Consider the following 18459-nt stretch of genomic DNA (forward strand, 5'->3'; position numbering starts at 1 on the left):
GTCCAATTCCAGTGAGGCTTGTGGTTTCATAATGAAAAGCCTCTCGGAGTCTCTGGGATAGACCGAGGCACAGTGGCTGAAAAGATGGGATTGAACAAAAAGATGTTTTGCTTTGGAAACATTTCATTGAGTGTTTGGGGCACTTGGGGTCCTCTAGTGTCCTTTCATTTCAGCCACCGGCACATTTTGTGTGAGTGGGGTTTAAAATGTTCCATTGAAGTCGATGACGTCCTTTGAGATGTGATTTTGCAGTCACTTGTTATGTGGTTGAACTCAAAGTGCAGCTTCAGTGGTAGTTCCATGTTTCAGAATGATAGTCAGCATTTTACAGCTCTCTCTATGGAATAAATGTAAAAAAAAAAAAAAAAAAAGTTAAAACTACAAACTCATCTGTTACAGCAGTTACATATGAAATGCTATGTTTAGTAATCCATCACATCACGTCATGATGAAGCTTTTCAGATGACAGCATCTGCAGCGTGCATCAAATATACACTTTCACCACTTGTGGAAACTAGACACATGCTGGTATTAAAATAAAATCAATAAATCAACATTGCCATCAGCTGCGGTGACCACGGAACAGACCAGTTGTTCGACTTGAATAAGAATTGCTTTTGACTTACTGCTCGTTGCTGCTCAGACTGCCCAAGTGGCTCTGTTTTAAAACATTACACAGTGTAGAGTAGGGCTGCAGGGTATTGGGAGGAAAAAATTAACTTTGGGATTTATTTTCTGCAGTATATATTGTGATATGACTAAATGCAGGAATTTTCAGCAGGTGACTGGTTGATAGCTGTAATTACAAATAATTAATCATTCTAGTATTATTAGTGAGATTTTCTAGGGGAATATTTCTGCATAGTAAATAAAGAATGAAAAATAATGAAAGCTGAAAAATTACTTTTTATCCTAGAGACTTTTCAAAGTGGGGAAATTAGGTTGTTTAATACACAAGCTGACTCATCGTGACACCATTGTTGTCATATACTAGCCTTCTATCAATCCAGGCTACAGTCAGTGATCTAACATGTCATATTCATAATGCTTGTTGGTTACCCAAAAATAAGGGGGCTTCCTTACGGTGCTCCCCTCCTGCTGCTTGCTCATTTTCAGCTTGTGGTCGACTCCTACCCAGGCGTTCTTTGGTTGTTTATCTGACGGACTTCTCTCATAGATTAACGTTAGCGTTAACGTAAGCTTTTCAGCCTCGTGGCTCCAAACTGTTGTTGATTCAGTCACCATTGCCTGACTCGCAGCTTTTACAGTCCGGCAACTCTGCTGCGAAACAAATGCTTTTTTTCTTCTGAGCAGCAAAAACAAAACACAGCCCTTGTTGGTGTCGCCATACTGCAACCTTAGTTTATCCAGATACTTCCTGCTGACTACTGTCGCTGTGGAAGAGCATGTATTTCACTGTGTCTGCAGCATCTTCAGGCCCGGTTTTGATACACACCGGAGAGACTCACTTCCCATAACAAATGCCACCAAACAACGTCACATACACACTTAACCTGTCTGAAAGGCTTGGCTGCTATCATTAGTCATGGAAAATGAGAACCCTACTAGTTTTCCTTTTGTAGCAAGGAGCAAAAAAGGTTGTCGGACCAGTGCCAGAAAAAGAAACAGCAGTACACCAGTGCTAGCATCCCTGCTCTGTCTACCTGTCAAATACAGGATTGATTTTAAGGTTCTTTTGTTTGTTTTTAAAGCCATACATGGACTTGCACCCCAGTATATTGCTGAACTTTTATGCCCCTGCTCCAGCTCTTGACCTCTTAGATCTTCAGAACAGTGTCTTATTACTGTCCCACCATCGAGGGTGGTGGGTAAGGGAGATTGTGTCTTTGCGGAATAGCCTTTTACTCTCAATCAAGTGCTCCCCCTCTGTTTATTTAAGGACAGAAAAAGGTTGTAGCATGAAGTGTTTGAGTTAATTCGCCTTACTTGACATCACAGGTCCTGGATGTGACTTTGCAGTGTTGATGCTGAAATGATACATATCACCAGCCCCAGTGTCGAGCGTCCAGCTAACATCTCTGTTCTCTCCTGTTGCCCTCCAACTTCAGCAGCGCAGCCCTTCAGCCCCTTCTGGTTCACAGTGGAGCCCCAGGACACACTGGCCATTCGGGGCAACTCGGCACTGCTCAACTGCTCGGCCCACAGCGACGCAGCTACGCCAGCACGCATAGAGTGGAAGAAAGACGGCACCTTCATGAGCCTGGTTTCAGACGAGAGACGAAACATACTTCCCGATGGCTCGCTGTTCTTCACCCACGTGGTCCACTCCAAGCACAATAAGCCCGACGAGGGTGTCTATCAGTGCGTCGCCACTATCGACAACCTGGGATCCATTTCCAGCCAGACGGCCCGTCTCTCCGTAGCAGGTAAGAGCTGCCAGATTTATTCTGAACACCTTGAACACCATGGGTAAAGCTGTAGCTTGTGATGAATTGTCTTGACAGTTCAACATCACATCACGACTTTGTAACGTCTTCTTCCATTGATGTCATTTGTTGATAAACATTACACAAAGTACATTATGTAATACGAAAGATTGCATGATAGAATCTTTCTTTGAAATGTTTGCTTCTCCACGGCCGCGCTGCACACACTCACCTCCGTAGGTGTGAAGAGGTTCTTTAGTTGCTTTCCCTTGTTGATTGTTTTTTTGTCCTTGAGTTGCTCAGCCATTTGTACTTTCTCCTCCATGAAGTCCTTCACCTTGCTGGAGTCTGAATGCAGTGCCCTACTGGATAAATGCTCGTAAAAGGGCCTGTTTTTTTTTCATTACTAGTCCTACAATGTGACCTTGTTCAGTTTGGGAACAGCAAGTGACGTGGGATTATTAGGTGTTTTGAGTCAAGTCGTGCCCCGAAATTCAATTTGCAGCTGGAGGAGCCGCAGAATGCATCTACTGTGTGCTTTCTGCTCAGCGGTGCTCTGCCAGATTTTAAGTCGCTCAAGAGAGGCCTCTTGTTGACAATGGGATAGTACAGTATAAGCCTCTCGGATACTGAGTGCCTGTGTGAAATTACTGTCTGACTGTGATTCTGTTTCTTCTCACAGGCTTTTGAATTACAACTTAATGAGGCAGTATATTACCGCTGGAGATTGAGCAGATTTTTTCCTTTTCACTCAAAGAGTTCAGTTGTCTAACCACATGTGCAACGTGATCTCTCCGACAAAACTCAGCAGACAGTATTGTCACAGTGCCTCAGTGTTTAAATACAGTGAATAACCAAATAAGTATTTAACTATGATATCTTATACACCAGTGGTCCAACTTGGAGAGATGATACATTTTAAGATTGCAGTCTAGCATTTAAAGACCTAACGAGGATCTCGGGGCCTTGACACATGAAGCTGACAGTCGGCTGTCAGTTGTCAGTGAGAGTCTGTGTTGCCTAAGTTTTTACAGTGTGTCTCACAGCGTTGGCACTAGTCGGCCCTGGTTGGTTGTTTTTCGGCTGATTCAGCATGTTGAATTGGGGTCAGACCTGGCGTTGCCTGTCACACACTGTGATTTGGACTTTAGCTCAGTGCACGAGAGGAGAACTGGAAGTGAGGAAAGCAAACAAACAGCTAAATTTAAAATGTTGTGACATCAAAACAAAGTTGTAATATTGGTAAGACTTTCTTTATTTAGCCATTAAGCTCTTGAGCAGAAATGGTTTGTATTGCGACTTTCAAACAGACACCACAACAGGAGATGTGATGAACTCACTGTGTTTGGTTTAGTTTTACTCACTGTTTGATGATCCAGCTGCTTAGATTGGTTTTGTGTGGAGAGTTTCAAGATGACGCTATGAATTGATTGTCTTGACTGTCGTATTCAAAAGAATGCCAACAAAATCCCCAAACAAACATCCCCCCAATTATCAGGCCTTTCCAAAAACAAAGTTCAAATCAATGGGGCATTAAAAGACTTCATCAAACAATAAAAACTAAGATGAACCAAAAAAACACGGTGGTTAAAGACTGTAACCCTGTTGCGTTCTCCATGCACCACACTCACTTCAGCACACCTGCCTTTAATTAAAGGTTCCTGAGATGCTGGGTATGATGGTGTGTTAGAGTGACTCAAAAATAATAGGAAACTAGGACTTGCTAGAATATTTGTTCTTTTAACATCAGCATGTGCAAACTAGCCTCTTGAATCCTAGGAGTGGGGGGAAAGATTGATGCATAGTATCACGATATTTTTGTGTGGCAATATCGTATCGTCACGTATTGATTGATTTTTAAGTATTGATTTTTTTCCCCCCATTATTTAAATTATTAATGCTACTAATACAAATCAAACTTTAGGTTGCCTACCAGAATAATATAATCAATTGATTTTTCGGTCCACTGGATACATTTTGTTGTTTCCAAAAAAATGGCTGAAGTGAGATGAACGGACTGAAAACTTTTATCGTATTGATAAAACTTTTGCTGTTGACAAAGTTTTCCTTTAGTGACTTAATTTACAGTCGAAAAATAAATAACAATATATTTTATCACAATACTCAGCAAATCGCAATATTGCGATAATATCGTATCGTGGATCCTCTGGTGATTCCATCCCCTATTGAATCCGTCCTGTCAGTCTTCTGGTTTCCCTATTTAATGACGTGTACAGATGACTGCTGGCTGCTGCTATGGAGAGTTACTTCCTCTCACACTGGCGCAGAACGTACGTGCTAGTTGGCCGTTGGCTGTGGTCTTTGCAGAGTGTTCAAGGGCAGTTTTTTGGCTGAGACAGAGGTGATGTGAGGCAACACAACAGTCTTCTTTTATCACCTTTTTTAGAATTTATTGTAGAGATTTTAACATTCGTAAGACCCCAGAATTGGATTTTGGACATGATATATTTCCGTGTTTCCCTGCTACAGCTGCCTCTTGTATCGCTGATCCAGCAGCAGCAGAGAGGGCAGCATGTGCTTAGTGTAATGTACAAACAATGCACTTTGTATTCACACATGCTTAATCATTTTCAGCCTTGACACAAATTATCTTAATGTTGATGTGATAGTAGATAATTAGTGTCTGGCTTTGTTTGTGTGGCTGTCAGAGCTGCTTCTTAGACCGCCTGACCCGGCGGTCACCATGGCAATTCTCCTGACTTGAAACAAAAAGAGACTGTCTGCGCACGCCTAAGAAAATAGAACACTTATTATAAACAGTAGTGTAAGTGTAGGGCTGGGCAGGATATTAATAACTAGATATGAAAGTAGGTATGGTTTTGGATATTATGATATCACAAGTTGTCTTCCCATAGTTTTAAAGGCTGCATTACAGTGAAGTGATGTAATTTTCTGAACGTGCCAGACTATTATTTATCTTTACCCCCACATCTCATTGTGTACATATTTTGACAAAGTACTGATAGTCAACCCTACGATAGGTGTTTGGTCAAAAATCTTGTGATATTTGATTTTCTCCTTGTCACCCAGCTGATGTGTGAAATGAGTAAATACCAGTGTGCTTTTTTTAACATAAGCTGGACATTAGACGATCCATCCCAGCACTTCATCAATACCTGTCACTGAAGCCACGTGGACGTATGATGCAGAGGGGATTTGTTTAGTTCCTGTGCTGAGATGAGTTGTGCTATCAGACAACCTCACAGCCTGTGGGATCTGCCTGGGTCAACCATGATGGGATGTTAGATTCAATCAATTTTTACTTGAAGAGTGGAGCAGGTGTCAGCAATCACCAGCACACACACACACACACACACACACACACACACACACACACACACACACTTTTCACATGGAAATTCATTGACACGAAAGCTCCAACCATTGTGCACATTCAGACACACACACAAGTGCCGAGCACATTAAGCCATTGCATTTATGGTTCTACTTACACACATATACACACACACACACATACGGCCGCTGATGTATCTCCAGCTGGCTGGCAGGTGGCCAATAAAAAGGTTAATTGCAGTGTAGAGAGAGCAGGCCATTAGGCCGCCATCAGACCCGGGAACGATGGCGCAGACAGGGGCGGAGTGGGCGTGACCTCTCCGATGTAATGACGGAATGAGTCACGGATGGCTGGCGTGGCAGGGAGCATATCTGACAAATACCGGGGTAATATCTGAGATTGATTGCTGGGAGACGTGCGGCTCATTCTTCTGAAGGAAACACCTCCACTTCCACACATCGTCACCGTCACCATCAGCGCCACTCAGCTTCACCTCTGTGCCTCACCAGGCTCCTGCTGTCTGCAAGTTTCTTTTGGCGATGTTACAGTCGCATAATGTGTTTGAAATCGGTTTAAGTAGGACAGGACACATGTAAACATGATGTCACGTTGTTGTGATTATGCTGCAGCTCTTAGTAGGTGTATTCACAGTAAAGCCTCGTTCACACTAACTCAGGTTTTCCTTCCTTTGTTCTCAAAAGAATTCCTGTCTGTAAAAGCACTGTTATAAAAAATATCCCCTTCCAAATACTGCTTAAACACAAGCGATGTTGAGAGCATGCCAGACTAACAGGCAGTGATGTAACTGTAACCCTAAGGCCATTCAGAGACGAAGAAGAGGGAGAAGTGTTGACCAATCAAAAGGCTGAAAAACAGCTATTACTAGAAGGCTACCTGGAGCAGTGACCTCTGCGTTGTTATTCTAATGCCTCTATTCCTCTATATAGTGGAAGAGTAACTGTACATATATATGTAAACCTGTAGCAAATCCTGTTAGCAAAGTTAGAGCCAACACTATTTCGATCACATCTGCCATTGCACAAAATTTGACCTTATTTGTGGTGATCAGTGATCTAAAATGCAGTTCGTGTGGACAGAGGGCCATGCACAAAGAAGAAGCTGCATTCTCAAGTATACCTGTGTACCTGTGGACAAGGCCGAAGATGAACATGTAAGAAATGTCCCACATAACTACGTCACATTTAAACCATCTTAAAGAAATCACTTGATGTAAACATCTTTATCTCTCTTTCTTACTGAAACACTGAATAAAATAAGCCACTCAAAGTGCTAATTTGCAGCACTTGCTCATGTATGGCTTTGATAATACTTCCTAAAGAGCTGCACAATATACTGATTATTTTTTGCATGTCACTGTAATCATAACCATTGTCTAATGGATGTGACATAATGGCTGTTATTTGAATGATTTTTTTCAGTAAGTTGATCTTTTGTCAGCTTTCTCTCACTGTAGACTCAATATCTGGAGTTTTTTTTCCTGTTGGACAAACAAAATAAGTAATTTTCTGATCATAATAGATGCATAAAAGCAGTACTTCTCTAGTCTTAGGCACCCCTCAGAACGCTTTACAACACAAGCACCGTTCACACACTGGTGGCCGAGGCTACCAGACAAGGTGCCACGTGCTCATCACATCACATGTACTCGCACACTGATGTTCAGAGCCAAGGACATGTGGACCTCAAGGGCCAGCGATTGAACCACTGACCTTCAACGTGGTAGATGGCCGCTCTACCTCCTGAGCCACAGCTGGCCTGAGCTTTACCTATTAATTGATTAAAGGCAACTACTACTATAGTTTGATAACTGATGAACTGTTTTGGCAAAAATGTTAAATATTTGATGCTTCCAGGTTGTCAGGTGTGCTTTTTTTTTTTTTTTTTTTGCTGCGTTTTGTGACTTTACACTATTAATATCTTTGGATTTGGCCTGTTAGTTAAATTAAACAAGACTTTCGAAGATGTCGTATTGGAGACTGGGAAACTGGAACTGACCTTTTTTACTAGGGCTGCACGCTACGAAAAAAAGAATCATATCACAACTATTTCGACAGGTATTGCAATTGTGATATGAGTCATAGTTTTGGTGGGATTGGTAATTTTTGCATTTAATGCTCACTGAAAAATTATAAAAATGATAATGATGTGAGTTTTCCTGGAGTCTGTACCAAACAAGCATGTTCCCTTACATCTGGAATGCATTTTCATTCACCTTTACATTTAAAAGAATGGCGGCGTCTGCAATTTGGATACTGCACTTGGCTCTGTGGGGATTTTGAAAATGCTTTTATTAATTTTGCAGCCCTGTTTTTACTGTTTTTTGATGTTTCGACGACCAAATGTTTAATGGATTAATCGAGAAAATGATCAGCAGATACTTATGCTGTGTCTCAAATCGCGTACTTCTGTCCTTACACTTAATATTTTGAGTGCATAAGTGCGTTCACACTGAGGAGTATGGAAAAATGCAGTGCACTGTGAGTACCTGGATGGTGCACTCAAAACAGTCAAGAAGTTGAGTGTGGAACTATGGACACTTCTCGCCCTCAATGGTCGCCATCTTGGCTACGTAGCGGCAGGAGAGGGACCACTTTTCAAAATGGAAATGGCGGCGGAGGACTGTGCGACCGTGAACATCGCTGCGTTGTACAAATACACGTGTTTTTTGCACTAAGCACCACTATACTGTTGTTGGATATAAGCCAGCAGTATGTTTATTGGGTTAATTTAGCAGTCTGTAATGATTTGGTATCGCAACCGGTAAGTGCACAATGGCCGTGTTTGGTTTGAGACAACACTACCCTGTTGAGTATGTGATTTGAAACACAGCAATCGATAATTATAAAAAGCCCTAGACTCCACTATGATTGTAACTCATTGATGTATGTAAGTGATTAGTTGGAGAAAATGTTGATAAAATATCAGTGATAGAACAATTAATTATGCAAACAAAATCCTCAGTGCAGTTTTACTCCAAAATGTCACATTTCTTAATATAGCGGGTTTTTTTAATAACTAATTGTCTTTCCATTATTATGCAGTATGAGATGAACATTTCTTTAGTGTGCTCTGTGATCACACACACACACACACACACACGCACTATATATTGTAAACCATTTCATAAAGTAAGGCATTCTGCTTGTTAGGACATCTATTATTCTCCATATGGGCCGTCTTTGAAGTCTCTCCCCGCCTTGTGTTTCCTCTTTGCTCTTGCTTTGTCATCCCGTCAGCCTGTGTGTGTTTTATCCTGTGTGTGCACAGTCAGATACTGTGGAAACACCAGCAGACTCAGTAGAAAGAGAGGGGGAGCGTGGCCTAGTGGGGCCCAATCTTATGTATTCAGTTTGAGTCTCTTCAAGAGGAAAGGAGGGGGGGAGAAAAATTATAGGGCAGAGAGCGAGATAGCGGTATACAGCAGTGATGGCCGGGACACGGAGCGAGACGCGAGTAATGAGAAATCCCATCTTAACTGTCTGCTGTTCTCCCACACAGCCGTCCCTCCTCCCACAGGCACGCTTTGAACTCCTCCTCCTTAGGAATCGCTGGAGGTGAGGCCCACCTCACCCCCACTTAACAGGGAAACCCCCAAATGAGAAAATGGAGAATTAATTTCACCCTTTCTCTCCGTCTCTCCCACTGTTTTACAGTCTCTTTGTTTTCCTTTCTGACCTCTCAGTATGTAGATGAGACTGTTCTCTATTCAAATGTATCAGCGTTTTGTTTTAGTTTTTCTCTGTTTCTGCCCTATCTGCTCCGCTCGGGTTTTTTCAAATGTTTTTCTGTCTCATCCACTCTCACCTATTGGCGACTGTGGTATACAGAGATAACCAAAGCCACTTATTACTTCGCTTTGATATCGAGTTTCACTGAAATCTAATTTTTCCCTCCTCACAGAAGTAGAAATTATAAACTGAACACCAACACCCTTCATGTGTCATGTGTGTCGCCTCATATTTAAGCATGCTCATCCTTTGATAGAGTCGGACGGCCTTTGAAGGATTTAGGGGTGTCGGCAGAATCTTTAATCCCTTTTTTGATGTATTTTAATCTGTTTTTTTTTTTTTTTTTTTTTAAATATTTGTGTGTGGGGGGGTCGGACCCCCAAGGACATGACAGCTTGAAAATGTGAAAAGGGATAATTGCGTCACTATTGCATGGATCGCCCTTTGTGGTATTGTTGCAGGCACTTTGCGGGACGTACAGTCGATTAATTAAGTTGGCATCTCAACATATTTTGAATAATCAAATGTCAGCTATGTTGTCAGAACAAAGAAATGAATGTCAAGCAAACATGGATAAGGACAGTTAGTGGCAATGAAACACCATGTTGGTTGACATGCACTGAGGTGACTCAGACGAACACAGTGGAAATGCTGCAAGTGAAACTCAACATGAATGCACACTATGTGTTATGGTATGTCGTGTGCAGTTATCATCAAGTGTTTAGTTTGATGTTTTCTGACTACAACAACTTTTGAATAGTTGCGTAACTGATTTTGTCAAAGCACAGTCGCTCTTTAGTCCTGCAGGGCAGACTGATGAGACTTGGCACTGCTTCTCTGTGCTTTGACAAACATATACACTCTATGGGAACCGTATAATATGTTTTGCAAGCTAAATTGAATCCATGTGATAAATTCTGCCATCATGGGCCTTAAAATATTCATCATTATCATTTGTTTATCTTCACCAGCACACTGTAAATAGGCCATCATTTGTCTTTCATCGTTGGGCTGTGTTGTTAATGTGCTAACTAGCTAACTAGCATCTTGAATCTGTCCTGTCAGTCTTCCAGTTTTTCCTTTTTGAATGACGAATGCAGAAAACTGGCACCTACTGGTATGGAGTTAATTCCTCTCATGCAGGCACAGAACGCACATAGTGGTTGGCTGTTGGTTTTAGTCTTTGCAGTGCGTTCAAGTGAGGTGTGGGGCTGCTATGGCTCAGAAGGTAGATCGGGTTGTCCTCCAACTGGAAGATCAGTGGTTCAATCCCTGATTCCTTAAATCTGCATGTCAAAGTATCCTTGAACAAGATACTGAACCCCAAATTGCTCCTGATTCTCAACGAGATGAGTTGAAACAGGCAACTAACCTGCCAGTTCACATCAATGCAAATACATGAGACAGTGTATCATCTCTGTGCAAACACACTCTGTACTCTGTACTTTGCAGCTTTTCAGACTTATTTTGTGGCTGAATGTAATTTGTAGCTTCTTAAAATATGAATGAGCATAGTGAAAGTGAGATACTGGCTACAGCTGCATTTGTAGTGATGAAATGGCGAAAAACAGAAACAAAAGGAGCATCAGATGGACTGTAATCATAATAAATACGCCACAATAATATGAATAACCAGCACTAATTAATCAGTCAGTCAGAATATGTGTGTGAGCAGCAGCAGTGACCCACCGTCAGACACCGGCACGCAGTGAGGATGGAAACAATGCTCAGAGTGCTCAGCGTGGACAGAGCACCTGCCGCAGCAAGCGAACACACCGTCTGTGGTCATTTGATTTCACAAGCCGACTGGCTGTTGAAAAAAGTGACATGCTTTACGTTCTAAAACCAGCCGCGAGCAATTTGACCAGCGGAGTTGCAGGTGACACCATCAGCCGGCTTGAGTCAAGCTCAGCAGACCGGCTCACTCCGCTGCAACTTTTCTCTCTAACGTTCTTAAACGGTTTTGTCTTGTTGCAAATATTTGGTCTGATCTGCACTCTACAGTGTGTTACATTAACTTTATTAAATTGATGTAGCAGGGAGAAATGGCATTTGGCATTCACAACTGCATGTGAATCTTAATTGTTGTGTAGATAGATTATTGGAGTGCATATTTTATGAATCTGTGCGCAGGTGTTCTGTCTTAATGTCCGTCAATAACCAGTTTTCCTGTGCGTGCTCACTCCATGTCACCTTGTATCAGTGAACGAAACTCCCCCTGATTAAAACAAACACACAGTGGAAAGGGCAAACAACAAAACAGTTATCTCAAAGGCCGATCTGGTTCCAGCAGAGATAGAGCCCAATCAGATGATGTCTGACCACTCACTGACTACTTATCTGTTCACACGTCGCCCAAAGAATACTCCGACTACTCCTTCATTTCTCACTCTTTCTCCGATGTCGTACACTCTTTATCCTTTCTCCCAGTGAATCAACCTCCTGTCCTTTCTTTTTTACCTTCTTTACTACCTCTCTCAGCCCTCTATTTTCTCTTTATTATCCTCTCAGCCCTCCACCTCTCCACTGCTCTAACACACCCACTGGCGCACACACACACATCGACACACACACTTACTCGCACTCACCCATTTTGCAGTTCCACAGTGGCTGCACCCAAGTCATAAAGCGCCAAAATGGCAAACAAACAGTAATAAATCTCAAGAACAACAAAAAACCATCTCCCTCATTCTCAGAGGAACCCCCAGAAAGAAATACATCAACCGTGTCATTGTTTTCCTCTTAAAAAATTTAATCTTTTGTTTGTGAGTGTGTGCACGTGAATCTCGACAGTGTCCACGCCAAAGCTGGCTAAATTTCAAAAACAAATCTTTTCCTGTCGTGTTTTCACTCGTCATCGACAATAAGTCGACGTTTTACACCCCCAAACGCTGCGCTATAATAAAACACTGTCCTCCCTTTAATCTGAAAAGTCCAGTCGTTCGTTTTAGTTTGTAAATATGATTTTAAAAGGATAGTTATGAATTAATGTTCGACTTGGATAACAGCGCCCACTTATTAGCTGTGATCAGATCATTAGGGTCAAACATATTTAAATCTCTCTGGTCATAATGTCCAGAGCAAAAATAATTCTCTCTGAGAATATGTAGGTCTGACATTGCATACTTTCAGTAAACAAGCGCAGGTCATCGTCCCCACTGAATCTCGCAATATTTACTGGAAATGACATAAAATATAGCCAACAGCAAGTAGGTTGTTATCTCCCTCCAGCCAGCTGCCACCATATTTAGGTTTTTGTAGTGAAATAAGGAGGTGTTGTGAAGATAACTCCTCATTTCAACCTCATGAATCAGCCGTTCCTCATCCATTGCGAGTTTTCAAAATGACCAGCAGTACTAAATAGAAACAGTTGGTGTTTCTCAAAGTCAAGGATCCTTCCTTAATAGGACAGGTCATTCCAAGGAAGGATCCTACAGAGGCAAGGCAAGAGTCCTTCCTGGCATTTGGTGAGCAGACATTCAATTCAATTCAATTCAATCAATTTTATTTATAAAGCCCAATATCACAAATATTGCCTCAGAGGGTTTTACAACATACGACATCCCTCTGTCCTTTGGAACCACACAGCGGATAAGGAAAAACTCCCCAAAAATAACCCTTTAACATTTAGAACATTGGAACAGGCTAGCGAGTGCCCCCAGGTCTGCCTCATTAAAGAAATGATGACTTTAGAATGAAAATACAGACAGTACTTAGTCACCCTCATGCCGACAAGAAGTCCAGTGTAGTTTTTTAATCCACAAAACTTGTTCGGGGTATCGGAGGATAACAACTAGCCGGATTTTTCCATATACTTGAAGTGCATGGAACCCACGTCCAAAATCATTTTGAAAATGTAATTCGTCTTTTCAAGTCAATATTGCATGCCACGGCTTCAGGGCACTTGGATTACGACGGACGAGCCATTCTGACGTTTCTGAAGTGCATTAGCGGAGTTTTATTACATTTTCAAAATGATTTTGGACGTGGGTTCCATGCACTTCAAGTGTACGGAAAAATCCGGCTAGCTGTTATCCTCCGATACCCTGAACGAGTTTTGTGGATTAAAAAACTACACTGGACTTCTTGTCGGCATGCGGGTGAGTAAGTACTGTCTGTATTTTCATTCTAGAGTGGTCATTTCCTTTAATCCTCGGGGGACTGAGAGGGTTAGTGTGATACTGGTACTGTGACAATTTTGGCACTAAGCAGTATTTTCAGTGTCACGCAACTTTTAGGGTGAGTATATTTCTGCATTGTACTTAAAGACAAGGTAGGCTAAATGAAACGTTGGTAAAAAAGTAGTTTTAGAATTCTGACACAATGTGTTGAAAAAAAAATAAATAAAAAAAACTGACGTTACCCATTGTGATGAAATTTTAAGGTCAGTTGAGGTGATTCAGTCTTAGGGATGTATAAAGCAGTAACACTTTCATCTGCTGCATTGAGTTGGACAATTAAATCCTATCTAAAAATGTGTCCTACTGTTTTGGGATCAAGAGTTGGCAGTGGGAGTGGTAATCCTTCTTTTCACTGAATATGCAAAGGTACTGTTCGCAGGTGAGGCCAGGTAAAGCATCCTTGAAAACTCTCTGAAAGAAGGACTCTTTCCTTGGAAGAAATTGAAGGATCCTTGACATTAAAACTGTCCTTAGGTGGGATTTGATGATGTAGCATCCTTGAAATTCAGCCATTTAATGATCCATCCTTGACTTTGGGAAACATCCAAGGTGTCTGACAAAAGTTCACCTCAAAATGGCGGACTGTGCAGTGCTACATTACCCGTGGCCAGCTGGGACATACCAAGAGAAAACCATGAAGTCAAACTGATTTTGTTGGTGACACTTGGTAATGTCCCATTCAGTTTGGATACAGTAAGCTTACATATTGCCCTAACAAATGTTGGCTAGTGTCATTTTAAAGGTAGCATTATTGGGTAAGTGAGTCATTCAATAAACACAGGTAATAGTTGACTGGATTTCCTCCTGTTTGTCTGGGACATTGAAATCTTTCAGGACACGTAGAAGAGAATGGAAGGTGGAGTGACCAAGTTGTCTAGCCCACTTACTTTAGAATGATTGCATTAATACAGGAAAAGTGTTTCTTGTGGACGGAGAACTACAAAAATGATCCCAAAATGCCAGCATACATTCCAGTAATTTCCAAACATAACCAGTGTTCTTAGATTTACAGTACAGACCAGTGCAGACATTCCTTTAGCCAAGCCCGTGCCAGTGTGCACATTTCCAGGTGCAGGTGCCTCCCCCCTTATGACCAATTATGTGCTGCTTTGCTGATGAGTGCCGGGGTCGTTGCCATGACGAATGGGTCTGACCCGGAAGCAGGGTCAGGGTCACAGTGGTGTTCCATTACCCTGATTTCCATCTGTCTCTGGCACACGTGAGGAGATGGGAGAGGCTGTTGATAAAGCGCAGAGGAGAGACTGTTGCAAACCTGCACTTACGCTGAGGTGCATTAATCATATGTTGAGCTGAAAAATGAAAACATTCAGCTACCCTTGGAGCACAAGTAATGAAAAAGGAAAATAAGTAAAAGGCTGTTGAAAAGGAAGAAAAAAATAATTTGAGCTGTTGTATCCAGCTGCAGACACGAGGCTGTGAAGGAGACAGAGAAACAAGACTCAGCTGAGAAAATATGATGCAGGGAATGTTGGTTGAGGATGGAGCTGTAGGGAAAGATCCATCTTTTTTTTTCCCTCCTCTGGAGGACGGCAGCAGGAGAAAAGTGTCAGCAGGGAGTCTGTTGGGCAGGAGGTAGATGACAGCCTCCATTTTACGTGTATTCACTGACTGATTAGGTCCTCTGGGTAGGTGGAGAGGCTGATGGAGACAGCCCTATCTCTTCTCTCCAGACACCTCAGCGCCTGCTGTGTGTTTGTGTGTGTGCGTGGGAATGTACACCGATGCGTTTAATTGTCTTTGTATGTTTCTGGAATTCTTCTACTGTAGGTGACATGTCATCTTTCAACACGAGCTTTATTCTGATTGTAAATTCAGAGTTGGGCACCAATACAAGGTTGTTTATACACACGGTACCAGCCTCAACGCAAGCAGCAAGTTTTTCAGTTTTTGTGTTTGTTGCAGGCTTATATATCCCCATAACACTAAAACCCAGGGAGGTACTGAATATGAAACAGGGTTACAGGCCACGTTTGATTATTAATACCAGCCTGCATGTAAATGTGGAATTGTCTTTTTGTACCGTTTCTTTCAAAATGGGCTCTGCCATGTTGTTTTAACACAGGAGGTTCACCATGGTGGACAGTGTGTGGCAACATTATAGGGTTTCATGTCTTTATTTGGTCACCATATGAAAAGTTAATGTGCACGCTGCACTCTACAATCCTGTGCAATTACCTTTAGTTTTTAGAACAGTTTAATTTCTGGCAGAGAGGGCCAGCAAGAGCTTGATGTTCACATTTTAACACCAAAGCCAAGCAGTATTGGAACTTTGTAAAACTCAGGTTGTGATCTGGGCTCCAGACCCAGGTCAGATTTCCCATGTTGACCCATTCACACCAGCTACAAACACAGGTTGTTACTGAGATTATGTCTACGGCTACAGCCACACTAATAAATTTTAGTTTCAAAATGCCAAAGTATTGCTATGTTTACACCTAGTGTTCACACTACTCCTGTGTTTCGGAACCCCTAATATAAACTTTTGAAAATGCTCCTGACCCCGTTTTATTTTGAAAATTCCATTGCGCTTTAGTCTGGACGGGTGTAAATGGAGACTTTTGAAAACAGTGATGCAGACACCCACATTTATTTTTTAATTTTTCTAACCTTTATTTAACCAGAAAAACCCCTTGATAGTAAAAATCTCACTTTGAAGAGAGACAGGCAGCAATATAAGTTACAGACAGACAACATAGAACAAAAATAAAGAATAAACTGATATATAAAACACAAAAAAAATCTCAATGCACCATGATACACAGAGTATCACAGTCACATTTGCTTCCCAGTTGGGTCTCCCAAGACACATTAAAGCTAGGCCCACATACCTTTTGTGATGTCATCCTTCCTGTGTGGGTACTCGTTTCCCACAGCCATGGATTCCTCTGGATTCTGGTATGGTTTTGATATGTCACAGACAATTACATATCACAATATTTTTGACCAAATACCTTGACTTCCGATATTATGAAGATATCATAGTAGGGCTGGACGATTAATCGAATTTTAATCATGATTTTGATTTTGGCTTCTCACGATCATAAAAACATTACAATCGAAGAAAAACGATTAATGCGCCGCGTGGTGTGTATGTAAGTGAATGCACCTGTGTTATGTGCAGCAGCAGCAAGCGTGTGATGTGTGTGGATCAGTCATATGTGGAGTGAGCGATTGAGAACATGGCAGAAAGGCAGCCTTTGGTTGAGAAGAAAGGTAGGACAACTTCAGTCATCTGTCATTGTCACGCTGTTGTGTCTGCCCCCCAAGGCAACACGAGCAAAAAAAAAGTCCAAAAAAGTTAATAACGTAAAAATTATGGCGAAAAGGTAGTTTCTTGCAACCCTAGAATTAAGATAAAAATATTCACAAACGAAAAAACACTTCTGGTTGCTGATAAGTAGTGTTTAACTTTTGATTTAACACTAAAAATTAAGACCCTCGCTGCACACTGCAGCGCAACCAGACAGATGGGCGACTCAGAGCAGCATGTGTCACTGACACCAGACCGGTGGAAAATGTCACCATCAGCATATTATTTTACATCAATAAAATCTATTTTATCATTATTTTGAGTCACATTGTTGAAAGAATTTAGCTGTCTGTGTTCAAGCAGGATAATAGGTCTCCATTCATTGCACGTCAGGCTTTCTATTTCCTTGTCGGAGATGGTGTTGCGTTCAAGTTCCCAAAAAAAAAAAACTAGGAGAAAAAAAAGGCCCAATATTCGATTTTTTTTTTCCCCCACAATCGAATCCCGTGCTATCGAACTTGGGTCAGCCCGAGTATTTATTTTTATTTATTGTTTTTATTGCTATTATTGTTTTAATTTACTTTTATTATTTTTAATTTTTTTTACTTGTTACTAATTTATTTCTGGCTGTTCTTTTAAGTTATAATTAAAGTTGAGTTTTGGTGGAGTTTTGAAATCAATGAATAATTGTGTTTATTAATCGTGATTTCAATGTCAATCAGTATAATCGTGATTATTATTTTTGCCATAATCGTCCAGCCCTATATCGTAGGGTTGACGGTTGGTGCTTTCACAGAATATTTACGCAGAGATTTTTGATAAATAATCATCAGTAACAGGACATAATGACTAAGTGGGTAAAAGCAAATATAGAACATTTCGATAAGTTCATAAAATTACATCACTTTACTGTAATTCAGCCTTTAAATCTAGGAAAAGGCAACACTTATGATATTGCAATATCCAAAATCTAAGACAAAGTCTAGTCTCATATAACCATATCCACATAATGATGCAACAAACTACTTTTAGTGACAGTTCCACCTCGTCATTGGTCCATACAAAGAAAACTGCTGGTTGTACCTTTCGTCATCTCCATAGTATTTTCTGTAGCTGATTAACCAGCTGCAGAGTAGATAATCTGCTTCCTGTTTTCATCAGTACGCGCATGCCCAGTGTATTGGACTGGTCATGTAATATGTGTTTCCAGGTGTGTTAGTATGGACAAAGATTATTTCTGAAATAGTGCTAAAAACAGTTGTGTATTTGGAGAATGTTTTTAAAACACTGTTTTAAAGTGAAAAGGTACTCTTTGTGCCACGCCGCTGTGTCATTAATGTACCTGTTAGTGGGTACACACAGGAAATAGACTAATCCCTCATTAAATGAATTCTCTATCACTGTTCAGTGTAGTGCAAACATGTCTTCAGAGCTTTTTAGATGCAGATGGAGTTTTCTACTGTGCCACATTATGTGTCTCAGAAAGGGTTTGACAAAAAGCTCCAACTACCTTGGGACATTTTCTTCACTACAATGAAGCTGCATTTACAATTTC

The 18459-nt window shown here is 41.2% G+C and overlaps 1 protein-coding gene across 11 annotated transcripts in view; it reads left to right on the forward strand.

The window, feature by feature from the left end:
* Positions 1-18459, forward strand: part of neo1a (neogenin 1a) — a 248723-nt gene that overhangs the window by 81868 nt on the left and 148396 nt on the right. For 10 of the 11 annotated variants that reach the window (XM_049597522.1, XM_049597561.1, XM_049597586.1 and 7 more), the window contains exon 2: positions 2070-2387. In XM_049597522.1, the coding sequence (XP_049453479.1) occupies positions 2070-2387 (318 nt within the window). The remainder of the gene's footprint in view (positions 1-2069; positions 2388-18459) is intronic. The other variant, XM_049597532.1, reaches the window with a different exon arrangement.

The sequence above is a fragment of the Epinephelus fuscoguttatus genome, linkage group LG2 (genome assembly GCF_011397635.1).
Source record: "Epinephelus fuscoguttatus linkage group LG2, E.fuscoguttatus.final_Chr_v1".
Classification (NCBI taxonomy): Eukaryota; Metazoa; Chordata; class Actinopteri; order Perciformes; family Serranidae; genus Epinephelus; species Epinephelus fuscoguttatus.